The following is a 15,008-nucleotide window of genomic DNA, read 5'->3' as shown; positions in this document are numbered from 1 at the left end:
TTTCTAACTTGCTCTTCAATAGAATAGTATAAAGGTTCTTGGCATTCCAGCTAAAGATTGAGTAAAAAAAACAGAAGGTAGTCCTAACCATCAAGACTGCTGATGTATCCAAAAACGAAAACAAAAATTTGGCTAGTACAATGCAAGTAAATTATTTTATAATTCTTCATCTATATTTCTTCATCATCCTTAGATTAATTTAAAATTAATCAGTTTTTTTAATCAGTTTAAATAATTGAATTATTAACCTTCAAAAATAAATTTTTTATTGTTTTTTTTTCTTTTTGTGCTGGAAAAAAGACTGGTTGCGTATTGTGGACATTTTACGAGGACAAAAGGGATAAAACAAATTGCGACTGTAGACACTATTCATGGAAATATTGAGGAGAAACATTTACTATATCTGAAAAACCTGGAGGTGGTGACGTTCTTTGGAAAAAATTGAAGAAGTAAACATTTTTAAATTCTTCAGCTTCATAATAATTTTGTTGTTCTTTAGTAAAAAATCGCATTTCTTTCGTTTCAATATGCAACGCTTCATTGTTATACAAACAGAATTTATTTCTTAACAAGCACTCAGGTTCAATTAAAGACCTATAAAATTGTGGATGATGATTCTGTTCGCTTTTATAATAATTATTTAAATAGTTTTTATGACCAATGTCACATCCCAGTTGATCACTAAAACTCAGATGGGCATAATTGGCCGTTATATATTTTAAATGCATTTTATCACTTTGGCCATAATTATCTTGGAATTTATAGAAGAAATTATTACTTCCTTTATCGTGATGCCGTTCAACATTATGATTTTTTATTGTTACACGTTTTTTAACTTCTTTTTCTTCCAATTCGTGTTCAGATGAAAGATTTGTTTTCTCAATTTCAGTATAATGCTCAGTATTAGTACTTGAATTTGTAAATTCTTTATTTGGGGTTTCCAATTGTTTAATAATATCTAGACAAATATTTCATTTTAATCATTAATTAATTTTCGAATAAAATTCAAAATAGAATATATTCAAAGACCCTGAAATTTAATTGATTGGAAAACCACACATTATTCTGAAATCGCTGTTAAAAGCCAAGTTAAGTGTCATTATCTCCTCTGAATTCCTCAAATAACTTACCAAAAAAATATTCATTCGGAATATTTTAACTACATTTGTTGTCTAAGCAAATTTAACAGAAAAATTGGTCACTATTTATCCTTAAATTAATATAAAGAATTTTTATACGTTGTACTGTAAGTGTGCCTTTCGGAAGTCCTAATAAAATTAGGACATAATACTCCCAAAAGTGATAAAAATGCAGTTGATGTTCAAGTTAGGAAAATTGGACTAATATCAAAACAAAATTCTAATAATCTCATTGGCTAGAATTCACGAAACCTTGATCCTTTGAGCACTTAAATAAGATCAAGATTGGAATTGTTGCGAATTTCTATTTTCAAGATCTTTGTTGAAAAAATACTTTTTCTTTCTTAGTTTATTGATCAGGATGTAGTTTTTGGTGTGACCTTAGTGTCTTTCTAAAAAGAATTTCAGAAATAGTAATATTTAGAGATATATACTCAAAACATCCTTTTTTAATATTTAAGGACAACTGAAAATTTATTGCAGCTAAAGAAATCAAATGATAATACCTGGAAGAAGCGGATTAGCTATTTCTTCCGAGATCCTTAAGAACAACCTCAGACTAACAACACGAACTATAATTATACCGATATTGCCTAGATTAACTCAATAATCATAGGACCTATTCAGAGATGGCTGTTTAAAATAATCAGCAAAATGTAGCTATTCGCACTCATACTGACATAATTCACCGTAAGAAATCCATTGGGGCTTTAGATTAGATAGTATAGTTGTTTGCCTCTCTCTTTTATCCTAATACAGGGGTCGGCAACCTATTTTAAGTAGAGAGCCATTTTTCCTTAAATAATTTTATTAAATCTTACCAAGAGCCGCAAGGATGATAGTGTAAACAAACTCTGTAGATCATTTGTATTCGCAAATTATTATTTTATGATATTCAATATCATTTAAAGGTTTTATATATTTATTTGCACATATTGCAAAGTAAATAAACAAATAAATAATAACTAAACCTGTGTTTGAATGAAAATAGCGGCAGTCTTACGATATATAATCATGTACTTTATTTTAATATTGTACAATTCTATTCAATTTTGAACCCATCACATTTAAAATTATTTTTGAAAAAATATCTTTGAGAAATGGAATTTTCATTCGTTTCAATAAAATTAAAATATACAATGTATTTTGGGCAGGCTGAAGAGCCACACAATTTGGATAACCGCGGGTTGCCGACCCCTGCCCTAATAAATGATCATTCAAAATAAATTACCTGATAGATAAATTTGAAGATGGTTCATAGTGTTCAAAACTTCTTCCTTATTCTCCGACCATTTTTCGAGTAGTCTACTGGTAAGAGCACACCATGATGATTTTATTTTTGTAATATGGTATTTCTCTAATTGTGGTATTATTCTTACCACCTGAGAAAAATCTTCCCTATTTTCTTTTATACCTGAATAACCGTTTGCACATTCTTTAGCCCATTCTTGTTCATAATATTTTATAATATTTTTAACTTGGCAGTCTAAATTATAAATTTTTGTTTCATAATCGTTATCAACATTCTTCGTCTCTTGATGGTCGGCAGTTTTGTTTTCACATTTATCGGATGAAGATTCTTCATCCAGGTTATGAGGTTGGTGTTTGTTAACATCTCCACCATCGCCATTCTCTAATTCCCAGATTGGTTCTATCCGATTTTCTTCCAATGTTTCTAAAGAAATGCCTAATATGAAAATAGTATTAGACTTTTAAGTCAAACTATAATATTGTGTAATTTTATAATTTCTGATCTATCTTATTTGCAACATTTGAACCTTAAGCAGAGCTTTTTTTTTATTATTTTTTGTATTAACAGTTACTGCGTATTACAAATTTCAGAAGGGTACTTTTGCTTAAAATGTTAAAATATATGGTCTAGAGTTGGTATGTAAAATTTTGTGCAGTCTTTGCTTTATAAGATAATACGTATTCAGACAAATGTTAATAAAGATTCTTTAAAACTCTGCTTTTATTAATGTAATATAATTTTATTCAACTGCAAAAGAGATTCTGAAAAGAACACCATATGATTAAACAATATATTCCAACATATCATTAACTAGAAACGTTTAAAGATTAGGAATACTGCTTGAAATCAACGAAACAATCTCTAAACCTGTCGAGTCACCAGTAAACTATAATCTATGTGCATTTCAGTATTTTAAGCTCTTTGAAGAAGGTTTGATTGATAATAGGTGATGAAAGCTTTTGTCATCTTAGGGTACACGGCTCACGATAGTCTTCTAATTCTTTCTCCTTAATAAATATGATATGTTGATGAACCATTCGGCATCTTAAAAATAGAATGTTACGATGTTCTATATCAGCGGTTCCCAACCTGGGGTTCGCACAAAAAAAATTAAAAATATAACAAAAATGTTGCTTTAGTTTTGACTAATATTACACATGGCCTGCATATAATTTACTTCTCCTTTATTATCGCTTTGCTGTTTCAATTTACGACCTCTGCTATACGAGGGTCGTTTGAAAAGTCCGTGCAAAGTCAGAGAGATAGCACTACTGGCGCGTATCGAGGTTATGTTTAGTTAGTAGCATCTCTTGGAAGAACACACACCAAGTTTCAGCCAGATCGGTCTATTTCTTTGTGTTTGGCATTCGTTTGAATCGAGGAAGTCGAGTGATTTTCAAATCGTGTGAAGTGTTGCAAGGACGGTTTGCAGCTGTTCCAGAAGAATCCGCATGACTTTAAGCGTCGTTTCGTCACTGTGGATGAAACATGGATACATCACTACACTCCTGAGACCAAAGAACAATTCTAAACAATGGGTTACCAAGGGGGAATCTGCGCCAAAAAAGGCGAAGACCGTTCCTTCGGCCGGAAAGATTATGCGACTGTCTTTTGGGATTCGCAAGGAATAATCCTCATCGACTATCTGGAAAAGGGTAAAACTATTACAGATGTATATTATTCATCGTTATTGGACCGTTTGAAAACCGAGCTGCAAGAAAAACGCCCACGATTGGCCCACAAAAAAAGTCCTTTTCCATCACGACAACGCACCAGCTCACACCTCAGCAGTTGTGGTCGCAAAATTAATGGAAATAGGGTTCTAACTCGTTTCACATCCCCCCTATTCTCCAGACTTGGCTCCCTCGGACTACTATTTGTTCCCCAATATGAAGAAATGGCTGGCGGGAAAAAGATTATAATATTCAAACGAGGAGGTGATTGCAGAAACGAATGGCTATTTTTCAGACTTGGACAAATCCTATTATTCGGAAGGGACCAACAAACTAGAGCAGCGTTGGACGAAGTGTATAAGCCTAAAAGGAGACTATGTTGAAAAATAAAAAAGGTTTACCCCAAAAAATTAAGTAGTTTTTATTTTTGCACGGACTTTTCAAACGACCCTCGTATATTATTAATGAGAAAAAAATTATATAATAAATGATTCCTACAACTTAATTACAAAATTATTATAATAAAACTGAATAACATATAAATTGACAAGAATTAAGTACTCATTCGATACTGCAGTATTTTTTAAAAGTAAATATATTTGTATATCAAAAATTATTAAATGATTTCTTGAAAATGTAAAAATTCGAAAAAATGTTACTTTAGTTTTGACTAATATTACACATGGCCCGCGTATAGTTTACTTCTCCTTTATTAACGCTTTGCTGTTTCAATTTACGACCCCCGCAATAGTTATTGGTTTGAAATGTTTACCTATTCATAGATGATTTTTTTAATAGGAACATATCATATGTATATGTTCTTTACAAGACACATTATATTCAGATTGTTTTGCTGTTAATTTAAAGTTACAATACGTAAAATCAAGAATACGATTATTTATTTTTTTTATTAATATATTATATACATATATATTATATATATTAGGGGTATACACTAAGGAAACAATCAGGTAAAGGGGTACACTAATGAAAAAAGATTAGGAACCGCTGTATATTATAGGCAGCTATCAACTAGTTACAGTTACGTAGCTGATGAACCAAATTGAACTATAAATCGAAGCAGAAACAAGTAAAATGACCTGCAACTACATAAAAAGAGTTCAGCTTTCAACATGACATTTTTCAGGCAAACCTAAACTGGTAATTGGTTGAAAAGTGAATCTGTAAAGGTTTATCAATTCATAGTTGAACCTTTAAGTCATTTATCGGTCGTATTGTCTGCATGAAACTGTTTCAAGTAAGAAGAAATTCAGTAATCAAGATGATACCTGAAGGTATTTTGATTTTACTACATCAAGACAGAAATTACGACCTATTAGAATAAAATTAAATTAAAAGTAAAAAATTAATTTACCAAAAAGAGCACAGCCTTCCTTGAATTCTTCCTTCCATTTAGGATATACTAACTTTTCATCCTGATCCGCATTGTCATTACCTGGAACATTTATGGTCCAATATGTATCGGATATGCTATCTGTAATATTCTTCTTGGCATCGCCACCAGAACATAGGTCCTTAAACAAAAAGAATCCTATGTAAATTGTCTGTTACTATCTAGGTGGATTGTTGACAATTTTTTCATGGAATAACTGCCGATTTTCTTACCACTGATTTCAAGAAGAAGAAGTGAACTGACAACTTCTTAATATAAACTAAGCCTTACCCACATAAAAACGGTTACCCGGGATAGTATTATCGCCGGTTTCTAGATAAGAGGAAGAAGCTTATAATCGAATAGAGCTCACAGGGGAAGTATATAGAACAAATAAAAAACAATAGAATAGTTATGAAAATAATTATTAAAATAACTGTAGAATAGTGTTCAACGTTTTAGTGACTGATTCATTAATCTAATAGGAAGAAAAAAAAATTGCCAATTTCAGCCATTTTTTGTATTATTTTTACCAAGTTTTCGATCTAGGAGCTAGGTCTTTTCAAGGCTTATGCTATTGACAGTAATGAATTTTTTAAAATTATATGTAAGGTAAAATGATATATGATCATGTGCTGTCTGATTTATTGACTATGTGCTTTTGAATAAATTAAATCGTATAGAAAATTGTCTACAAGATTACTCAAGTCCTAATAATAAGATGAAAAGAACCAAAACGATCTCCAAACGACTCTACAATGCTTAAAGAGTAAAATGTAGTTATTGGTCTAATAAAAATTTCATATTGTTCGGTTTCTAAGACAAATATCATTTGAAAAGTACTTTTTAAATAATGAGAAAGATCAATCTGGCCACTTTATTGGAATTACTAAGTGAAATAAAAAAACCATAAATAATTACATAATATTGTGATTATTTTAAGGATAAACTAATAAAAAAAAGGTTATAATTGCAGCATTTAGATAAGAAGTTACTTTTATTAGTGCAAAAAACATACCAATTTATAATGTTGTTAAGGTATTCATTTGAGTATATTTAGAATGAATTGTATTTAATAAAATATTTCATTCACTTCAGTGTCTTTTAATCGCTCAAAATGCTTCCAAAAATTATTCTCATGCTACCTGGTGGCTTAATTATAAACTATAATTAACTAATAGTTCCACAATGTAACGTTAGATAGCGTTAGCATGCTCTTTTAACATTAATTTTTTAATTTTGAGAATGTGTACCGCTGAAGCGATTTATTATAATTATACATTTATTTACAACAATTCGTTGCTTTGTAGAAAAGCTTTGTAGAATTGTGATTATGCCTAAATTTTGGACATTTACTGGATGTATTTTTTTTCTTCTAAGATTGTTTCTTAAATGTCTACTACGATCTTTGCTTTAATGGATTGGGTCAGTACACAGCAGTTATAGACACACTTTCATCACCGTGACAGTCACAGTAAGATGTGAAAATCTAAGGGCGAACAGCTGGATTCGAATATAGAATTTCCGTGTGAGAGTTCAATTGGCAATTCACTCTGTTCAACCATTTTTTTAATTAATTTTTTCTGTCCACAGAATTATCGAAAGGAAATGATAAGTTTAGCGTCTTCTTGTTGTGAAATGTTGAGAGATACATAAATCATTTATAGCTAGTTATTCTTGCCTTCCGAAGAATGACTACAAAACGTTCCACTCAGGCTGTTGTGTAGATTTTTAAAACGTAAGCCTTAGTTGTTTGGCTGCCCTAGAAAAGAAGAAGAATAAGAAAATTTTATCCGAACCTGTAAGCCTTCCTTTCCTCGTAAAATTGGAGACGGTACGTTCTTGATGTTGTCACTCTCTGCCATTTTCAAACTTTTCAGATCATCCTCTGATTTACCACTAGTTAGTGCCATATCAAGCTTTATAAACTTTGCCTGATTAGAGGTGTTTGTCCAACCAAATTCTTCCTGACCAACACTGCGACTTCTGGTATTATTACGTCTTTTTTTTGCTGATTTTTCTTCCCTGTTAATAATGTGTTGCTTGTTACTTTTTTAAAAATGAGAATTGTAAATAAAAGATTAATTAATTAAAGCAATATTTGTTCCATGTAAGTTTTTTTTTTAATACAAAAATTTTTTTTTTTTTTAATCTTTTATTGCAATTTACCACTGCAACAGTTGTTGCAACAAGCAAATACGGTGAAAGGGAAAAGAAATAACGGGAAATCATGATTGGAGAAGGCACCCAGTGGTGCCACTCCAGTAACGTGCTTAAGATAAGAGAAGAATACAAAAATTAAAGAAATAAATCGTAACCTGTTAGCAAGTTCTCCATTAAGCTTATTCATAAGAGAATTAAAATCATCGCCAACTTGCTTTTGACATTGTGGCTGAATTTCACTAGTATACTGCAGAGATGAATTTGCCATTGATAGTTCGAAACTACAACTACTAGCCAATGCTTTGAAATTTTCTTGTAACCAACACTTTACAAATGAATGGTTAGAAAAGTGCACAAGAGGCTGCAAGATTGAATATAAATGTTTTGATTTCAAATTTTCCATACCATTTCTGTAACAGTATTGTGAATTAGATAATTAATTTTTGTTGACTAATGAAAGGTTCTCAGACTAAATTACTAATTTCTGAAGTGACTTTAATTGGGATGGGTAGTCCTAAACTGAAAAAATATTCTTAAAATACGATCACTTACGCCTTTCAGAAAACTGAACCATTCAAAGGGCAGAGTTTTAAATTCTCTGTTGAGTTTTAGACAGTTCTAACTTCAAGCTACGTAAAAATGGAAAAAACCATAATTCACAGCCGGATTAATTCATCTAAACTGACGAGAAATGATGATCCTCTATAGCATGTCTGTCGTACAGGAAAAATAGAGAGTTTATAGGTCTTAAAAGAAGCGACCTAGGGATGTTAGGTAAGTCTCTCAAATTAGGCAGCTGAAAACCTACAAAGGATGAGGAAAAAGGTACAGTATAAGCGAAACTGACCTAAGCTACGAGGAAGATATCGGTAGAGCTGGCTACCAATGTGGAGGACGATCTGCGCCGTTTCAGAGTCAAAATAGTGAAGTAGAAAGTGAAGCGACCAAGAAGATGGAATTCTCATGAAGTTTTTGTTGTAATTGAAATCCAGATGATTATCTGAAACTTTATATCAGTTGTTGTAGAATTAGGACGAGCAAAATGTTTGTGTAGCGATTACTATACTGTGCAGACTGTTTTTTTCAGTCTACTAACTAGATACATGATGAAGATTGAGTCATGATGAAGATTGTTTGCTATATAATGTTCCGATTTTCTTCTTTTAAAAAATAAGAAAAATAAATTATTTGAATTAGAGATAAAGCTCATCACGTTTTGTAGTTTTGTTCAAGGATAGACTGCAGCAAAACATTAGTTTTAAGAATCCAGTGAACTGCACATTTTTCTCACCAGCAATTTCTTACTAAGCACCTGGCACAAGAAATTAGTTGAAGATTTATAAACATTTCTTAATCTCAGAAATTGGCTATTTGTTTTCCGCAGATCTAAACGTCTACAATTTTTACCTACAGACGATTGCTATCTTAGTTTCACAAGAATTGAACTTCACAATCTTTTAACTACGTTTATCCATGCTTAAATCATAACCAAATCTAGAGTATTTAATTGAAATAAACTCAGTGAACTGTTTCAGTTGATGGTTACCTTTTAATAAAACGTAGCATTAATGGTAGCAAATCAGATTCACTAAAAGCCTGGGCAAGTCCTTCATTATCAATATTGTTAATTGGTTTCTCATTACCTCTTACAACTTGTGAGATAATTTCAAATAAACATAGACAGTAATCTGTATTATCTAGATTTCTATCAATTGCCTATGAATGGAAACAAACGTATAACATTCAGTAATTAAGCAAATGATTGGGATCAAAGTTTTGTAGTTATAAACCTTATTCACAAAATTAAATTAAATATACATGTGTTACATTTTTAATATTTACCATTTTAATTTTTTTAAACAAGTTTAACGCAATAAGCATGTCCAATCCGTATTCTATGCAACGACCAAAATATGTAACAATGTGCATAATTATTGAAGATATAGTATATGTAAAGTTTTCTTGTGTAGGGTTAGTTACAAGCTCCAATCTCCTCTGTAAATATTTCTTTATTGTAGCATGAATTTCTATATTAGTAAAATGTTATTTTTTCAAAATAATTCTATTGTCGCGATTTTTATTTTTATTTAGGTTACAAAATTACTCAAGTTGCAAATTATAATTAGGTTGAGGAAACTTTCCATTGTTCCAGTTTCCAAAAAAACTTGTTTAAGCAAATATGCAAAAAATGTGATGTGAAGTGATTATCTTTTATTTGAAAATTATACAGTACACTTGGACAATTTCCAATAAAGGGTTTTTTAAATATTTAAACGTTGTTAATTTATCAAAGAATGGGGGAAAAAGGAGTTATTAACAACAGAAGGTATAAAGCCAATTTCAGTCTTAATTTTTATATTTTGCCTAGCTTTTAACCTAGGGACTAGGTCATCTTCAGGGATTATTGACTATATCATATTTTTACAATGTTATTATAAAGTTGGTCTATCTTCTATGCTATCTGCTTATGAACTGCAAACTACAGATAAAAAGGTTATAATGACAATAAGCGCTGAAGATGACGTAAAATTCGAAGATATAGATGTAAGAAGAGCCTTAACTCTTGACTTTATGTATCTAGTAATTTGTTTTTGTACCTGAACGTAAGCTTCTATACTTGTTTGTCCTGAATATTTATGCACTTCAATTAAATCAATAACAATTTTATTGTGCGGAGAGATATGTTTTTGCATCAAATAAGCAATGGCGTAACACAGAGCTGTACATCCTCGCTGGAAAAAATTGTAATTAAAAAAATAAAATAAATCAATGAAGTTTGAATTCTTGAAGCAAATCTTACAATAGACTGCTTAAAGCATAGGTGTCAAACTCAATTAAACCATGGGTCATTTGGCGCAAACAGGCAAAATTGCCATATCTTTACAAATTTGATTTAGTAGGTATGATTCACAACATCACAGCCAAGAATGCTCTAGAAATCTAGACGAACTGTAAGCCAATTCAGTGTTTTTCCCTTGAATATTACAATTCATTTTCCACAAACATTACATGTTTATTTTAGCTCTGGGCATTAAAGGAGGTGACAGAGGCAGAAAAAGTAGAAATCTAGGCAAACTAGAAGCCAATTCAGTGTTTTTCCCTTGTATTTTACTTTTAATATTCGAATTGGAGCCTACTCTGTATGTTTATTTTAGCCCAGGCCATTTAAGAAGGTGACAGAGACAGAAAAAGTAGAAATCTAGGCAAACTAGAAGCCAATTCAGTGTTTTTCCCTTGTATTTTACTTTTAATATTTGAAATGGAGCCTACTCTGTATGTTTATTTTAGCCCTGGCCATAAAAACAGGTAATTGAGAAAGGAAAAATGAATTCTTTAGTAAAATAAAGCCAAAAAGCCTGAAAGGAATTCATTTCAAGGAAGTTTATTTAAAATGTTTCATTAAATAAGTTTTAAACTATGGAAATACTCACAAAAGGCTCTTTCATTGCTACATTGCACACATTTTTCTTAAATAAAACAAAGCCTAACTATTGAGCTCTCTCCCTCTCAAAACCTTTCTAAAATCGATTTATTCAGAAGAAGGTTTTTAAAAATAAACAGAAATGAGATAAATTAAGATAATTTAATTCAGAACAAAGTTTAAGGAAAATCTTCAGTACCGAGACAATTATGCAATGCTGGAAAAAAGGACCTTTTTTAGAGTGCACTTTTGCAAGAAATGACTTTTGTTAAAGAGTAAAAGTGATCAATATCTAATGTATTTTTATAGGCATCGATACCAGACAGGTCCTGTAAGTTTAACTCTTCATATGTATTAGAGATTACACTTATCACTAGAATAGACATATTATTTGTATCATACTTAATCTTGGGGTAACTTATTGACAACAAAAATGGAATCATTTCGTAACGAGAAAATGGAAGCAAGGGTAAGGAGAGAAAGTAATCGCTAAAAACGATTTGTTTGTTCTGTTGACCACATTCAATTCATTGATTAAAATTAATCAATTAAAATCATTAATCAAAATTACTAAAAACGTACCTCATCTTCGATTAGTATGTTCGCTTTGTACTTGAGCAATATTGAACATGTATCTTCCTGATGTCTTGAACAAGCCATCATTAGTGCAGAAACTCCTTTCTTTGTTAACAAATTAATGTTTACTTTTGGGTTGGACAATAACTTTTCCAATACAACATCCCATTGCCTTTTTACCATATAATGTAGCGCACAGTTTCCTGACTAAATTCAAAATGTATAATTATATATTATGCACTGTCACGATGTTCCTTTCATTAATATTTCATTCTATTAGTAAGATTGGCTATCATGATTACCAAATCCATGTAAAAAAAAAAGCTGTTTCAGTTACTTGAAAAAAGAAAATGTTCTGACTGTTATAGACTTCTGATATCAATAATAATAAGCCGAGTAAAAAGATTCAGCTTTGGAAATAACCTCATCGAGCAATTTTACGTTCTTATCACTTAGTTCCATCACGAAATTTATGATAGTCCAACTATTACATTAACCATACGCTAAACATATTTTTCTAAATTCTTCCCACCTTATTAGTATGATTTAAATTGATATTTGTATCCTTGATGAGATTCCAAAAGTCTAAAAAACTATCTTGATCCCAAGCTGTAGCTTGCAGTGCTAATAGTAGGGCATTGTTCTCTTCTACATCTACCGCATGAATGTTAGCACCTCGACGAAGCAGGAAATCGGTAACCTCGATTTTCTTTAATTTGACCGCCCACAGCATAGGTGTTAAGCCACCCTGAAATTATAGCAATCAAATAAATATGTAATAAATATAAAATAAATTATTTGATATTAGTAGTAAAATAGTCTTTATTGAATTATACATAATACCTTGAATATTACAAATTTAACACATTTACAAATAATCTAGACAATCACCATGGTCATAGACCGTCGGTGGAGTCGTTTTAATATCAATGCAAATTAAAAAGAACAAAATCCCTGCGATTCCATTATATACAGTTGAAAAACAGAACTAAATAAGAAAAAGAAAGGAAAGAATAAACAAATAAAACAAAAAAAAATCTCCTCTATAAACAAATAAAAAAAATATATTGTACTTAAAAAAATAGATAAATCTTGAACAAAAATTAACAAAGAAACTGAATTTAACAACTTATTACTTTCCATATTTACTATTGCTATAATCTCTAATTTGTATTTATTTAAAATCTATTTGGTTACTCTTTGAATTTATTTTTATTTCATTTATTTTTTTTTTTCAAATAACATTTTAGATGTCTATAAATAATTATATAATTTTTTACAAAAAAAGTGTCAACGATAACCAATCACTTCCATTTAAAACATTTACTACATCCATTCCAAAATATTTTAACCTTATTTTACTCAATCTGGGACAGACGGCAAAGAAGTGGTGGTATATTCGGTCGACTATTAAAATTGAAGCTTCTTATTTTATCTTAGAAAGAAATCAAATAAATAGACTACGCCTCTAGGTGGTTATTTTTAAGATCAATCAAAATTTGTATTACCTACCTCACTAGTTATTTCTAATGAATACCCGTTCTTCAGTAATCGCTTTATAACGTCGAATTTTCCTAGCGCTATGGCTCCTAATAATGCATGCGAATCGTCCTAAGAAACAAACCATTATATTATACGTCCAAATGTATGTTCAGCTGCAATTGAAACATTATTAAGAAGTTCATCTAAATTTCTAAATAGAAGAATTTTGATAGCATCATTGTGAAACTAACTATAAATTTATAAATCCATTTGAGGAGACAATATGCCGTTCAGAACAGGGTGTACTTAGGCATTTGCCTTTGTCGATTCCCATCAGAACGGTTTGGGATAGTAAAAAGAAAACTTTAAACTGCCAGAAATCCTCAACATGAAAATATTACACTTGCCAATTCCGCGGTACCCAGCAAATTAGATATCTCTTGCAAATCATCATTTTTAAAAATACACGTAATCGAAAGGCCTCCTCTATCACAAGAATGGTGTCCAGTTAGTTGGCCATCATGATCGTCGCTAATTAGTTTGGTACAGTCTCTACGTTCGTTCTCTCTTGCACGACGTTCTCGCTTTTTTTGTTTCCTACCTCGAGTCATATTTTATTGTGTTTTTGTATTCTGTAATAAACATGTAACTAAAATAAAACATGATATCTATTCTTATTGTTTTTAATACACAATTGTCAATATTAATACTATAAGTTTATTTTGTGCTTTAAACTGCTACAATTCAATAATATATACTCACTATTTATATCTTTGGTATACTTGAAATTAATGACTGCAAAACTTTATTTTTTTAAAAAATATTACTATTATTATAAAATATGATTAATTTTTGGGAGCAGTTTACTTTTTAGCGGTTTTCGTCGGAGTTAAATGGTACCAGAAAAGAATCATACTGTTCCTTTCCAAATCATCTGGATTTTTCCTGTAAACATATGCATTTATTTACTCTAATTTATGTTGATTCAAAGGTTTCTTGAGTAGGAATCATTTAAGTTTGAATTTTATATTTTACAGCTAATTTATTTCACAATGTGATTGTATTATTTTAATTGAATTATATAATTATCATATTTAAAAATAGATAAAGGATGAGTTCAAGTTTATTACAATCAGCAGTTTTCTCTATAAAAAAAAAGGCATCCCCCTTATATGGAGAGAACCTGGTTAAAAATCAGGCACATTGTGTTAATGTCAGTGAAAACATAATTGACCAATTAGCGTTTTACTTTTAAATTAATTATTTAAAACAAAAACTTGGATAAAACACTCATGCTAGTTTTTCTTTCAGGAGTTTTTCTTTTTTACATGTAAGGCACCACGATAGCTGAGCGGTTAGAGATAAGGCCCCCAAAGCTAAGATGTATTATGGTAATGGGTTCAGTTCCAGGTCTAGTCCTTGGAATTTATGTAATGGTTAATGTGAGAATTTCATTGTAAAATTCATCTCCTGTGTATCCTCCTCCAAGAATTCCATTTCCTCTCCTTTTTCCACGGGGGGTCATTCTTCTTCAGTGCTCTTACCATTCATTAATTTCTTTTCGCTAATCTTTCCTACACGTTTTCTTTTACATTCATTTCCATCCTTTATATTCTGATTCCTATTTTGTCCATCCTATTCTTTAAAATACATCGCCTCCAATACGCCGTTTCTGCTACATTACTTTATTGCTGATCTTCTGGGTCTTGTTCTAAAATTCTGTTCCATAAGTAAGAATCTCGTCTATAGGAAACTGCCTAATTTTGCTGCATGTTATCTTTACTCTGAATAAAGATTTTATATTATTAAAAATCATTTCCTCATTTGTAGCTTGGTTAAAAACTTGATCTAATTAAACATGGAAATCCTATTCCTGAACTTAAATATTTGTCAAAATAAACAAACTGTT

General features: G+C 30.7%; 1 protein-coding gene across 3 annotated transcripts; it reads right to left on the bottom strand.

Moving 5' to 3' along the window:
- Positions 1 to 245: 245 nt before the first annotated feature.
- Positions 246 to 14,126, bottom strand: LOC141454089 (uncharacterized). 3 transcript variants are annotated; one of them, XM_074127896.1, is made up of 13 exons: positions 13,862 to 14,126; positions 13,507 to 13,748; positions 13,130 to 13,228; positions 12,150 to 12,365; positions 11,624 to 11,824; positions 10,218 to 10,352; positions 9,463 to 9,615; positions 9,167 to 9,336; positions 7,776 to 8,030; positions 7,257 to 7,482; positions 5,440 to 5,599; positions 2,371 to 2,826; positions 246 to 958 (listed from the first exon to the last, which is right to left on the bottom strand). In XM_074127896.1, exons 2-13 carry the CDS (start codon positions 13,708 to 13,710, stop codon positions 366 to 368), a joined length of 2,868 nt encoding a protein of 955 aa, XP_073983997.1. In that variant the 5' UTR covers positions 13,711 to 13,748; positions 13,862 to 14,126; the 3' UTR covers positions 246 to 365. The 3 variants fall into 3 exon arrangements, with proteins under 3 accessions (XP_073983997.1, XP_073983999.1, XP_073983996.1); XM_074127898.1 differs by having other exon boundaries at positions 2,371 to 2,814; positions 13,507 to 13,731; XM_074127895.1 differs by having other exon boundaries at positions 13,507 to 13,731; positions 13,862 to 14,125.
- Between the last annotated feature and the right edge of the window lie 882 nt (positions 14,127 to 15,008).

The sequence above is a fragment of the Rhodnius prolixus genome, unplaced genomic scaffold, assembly GCF_049639745.1.
Source record: "Rhodnius prolixus isolate KJV_2025 unplaced genomic scaffold, Rpr scaffold_9, whole genome shotgun sequence".
In the NCBI taxonomy this organism is placed as follows: Eukaryota; Metazoa; Arthropoda; class Insecta; order Hemiptera; family Reduviidae; genus Rhodnius; species Rhodnius prolixus.
This window is presented reverse-complemented; position numbering and strand designations above follow the sequence as displayed.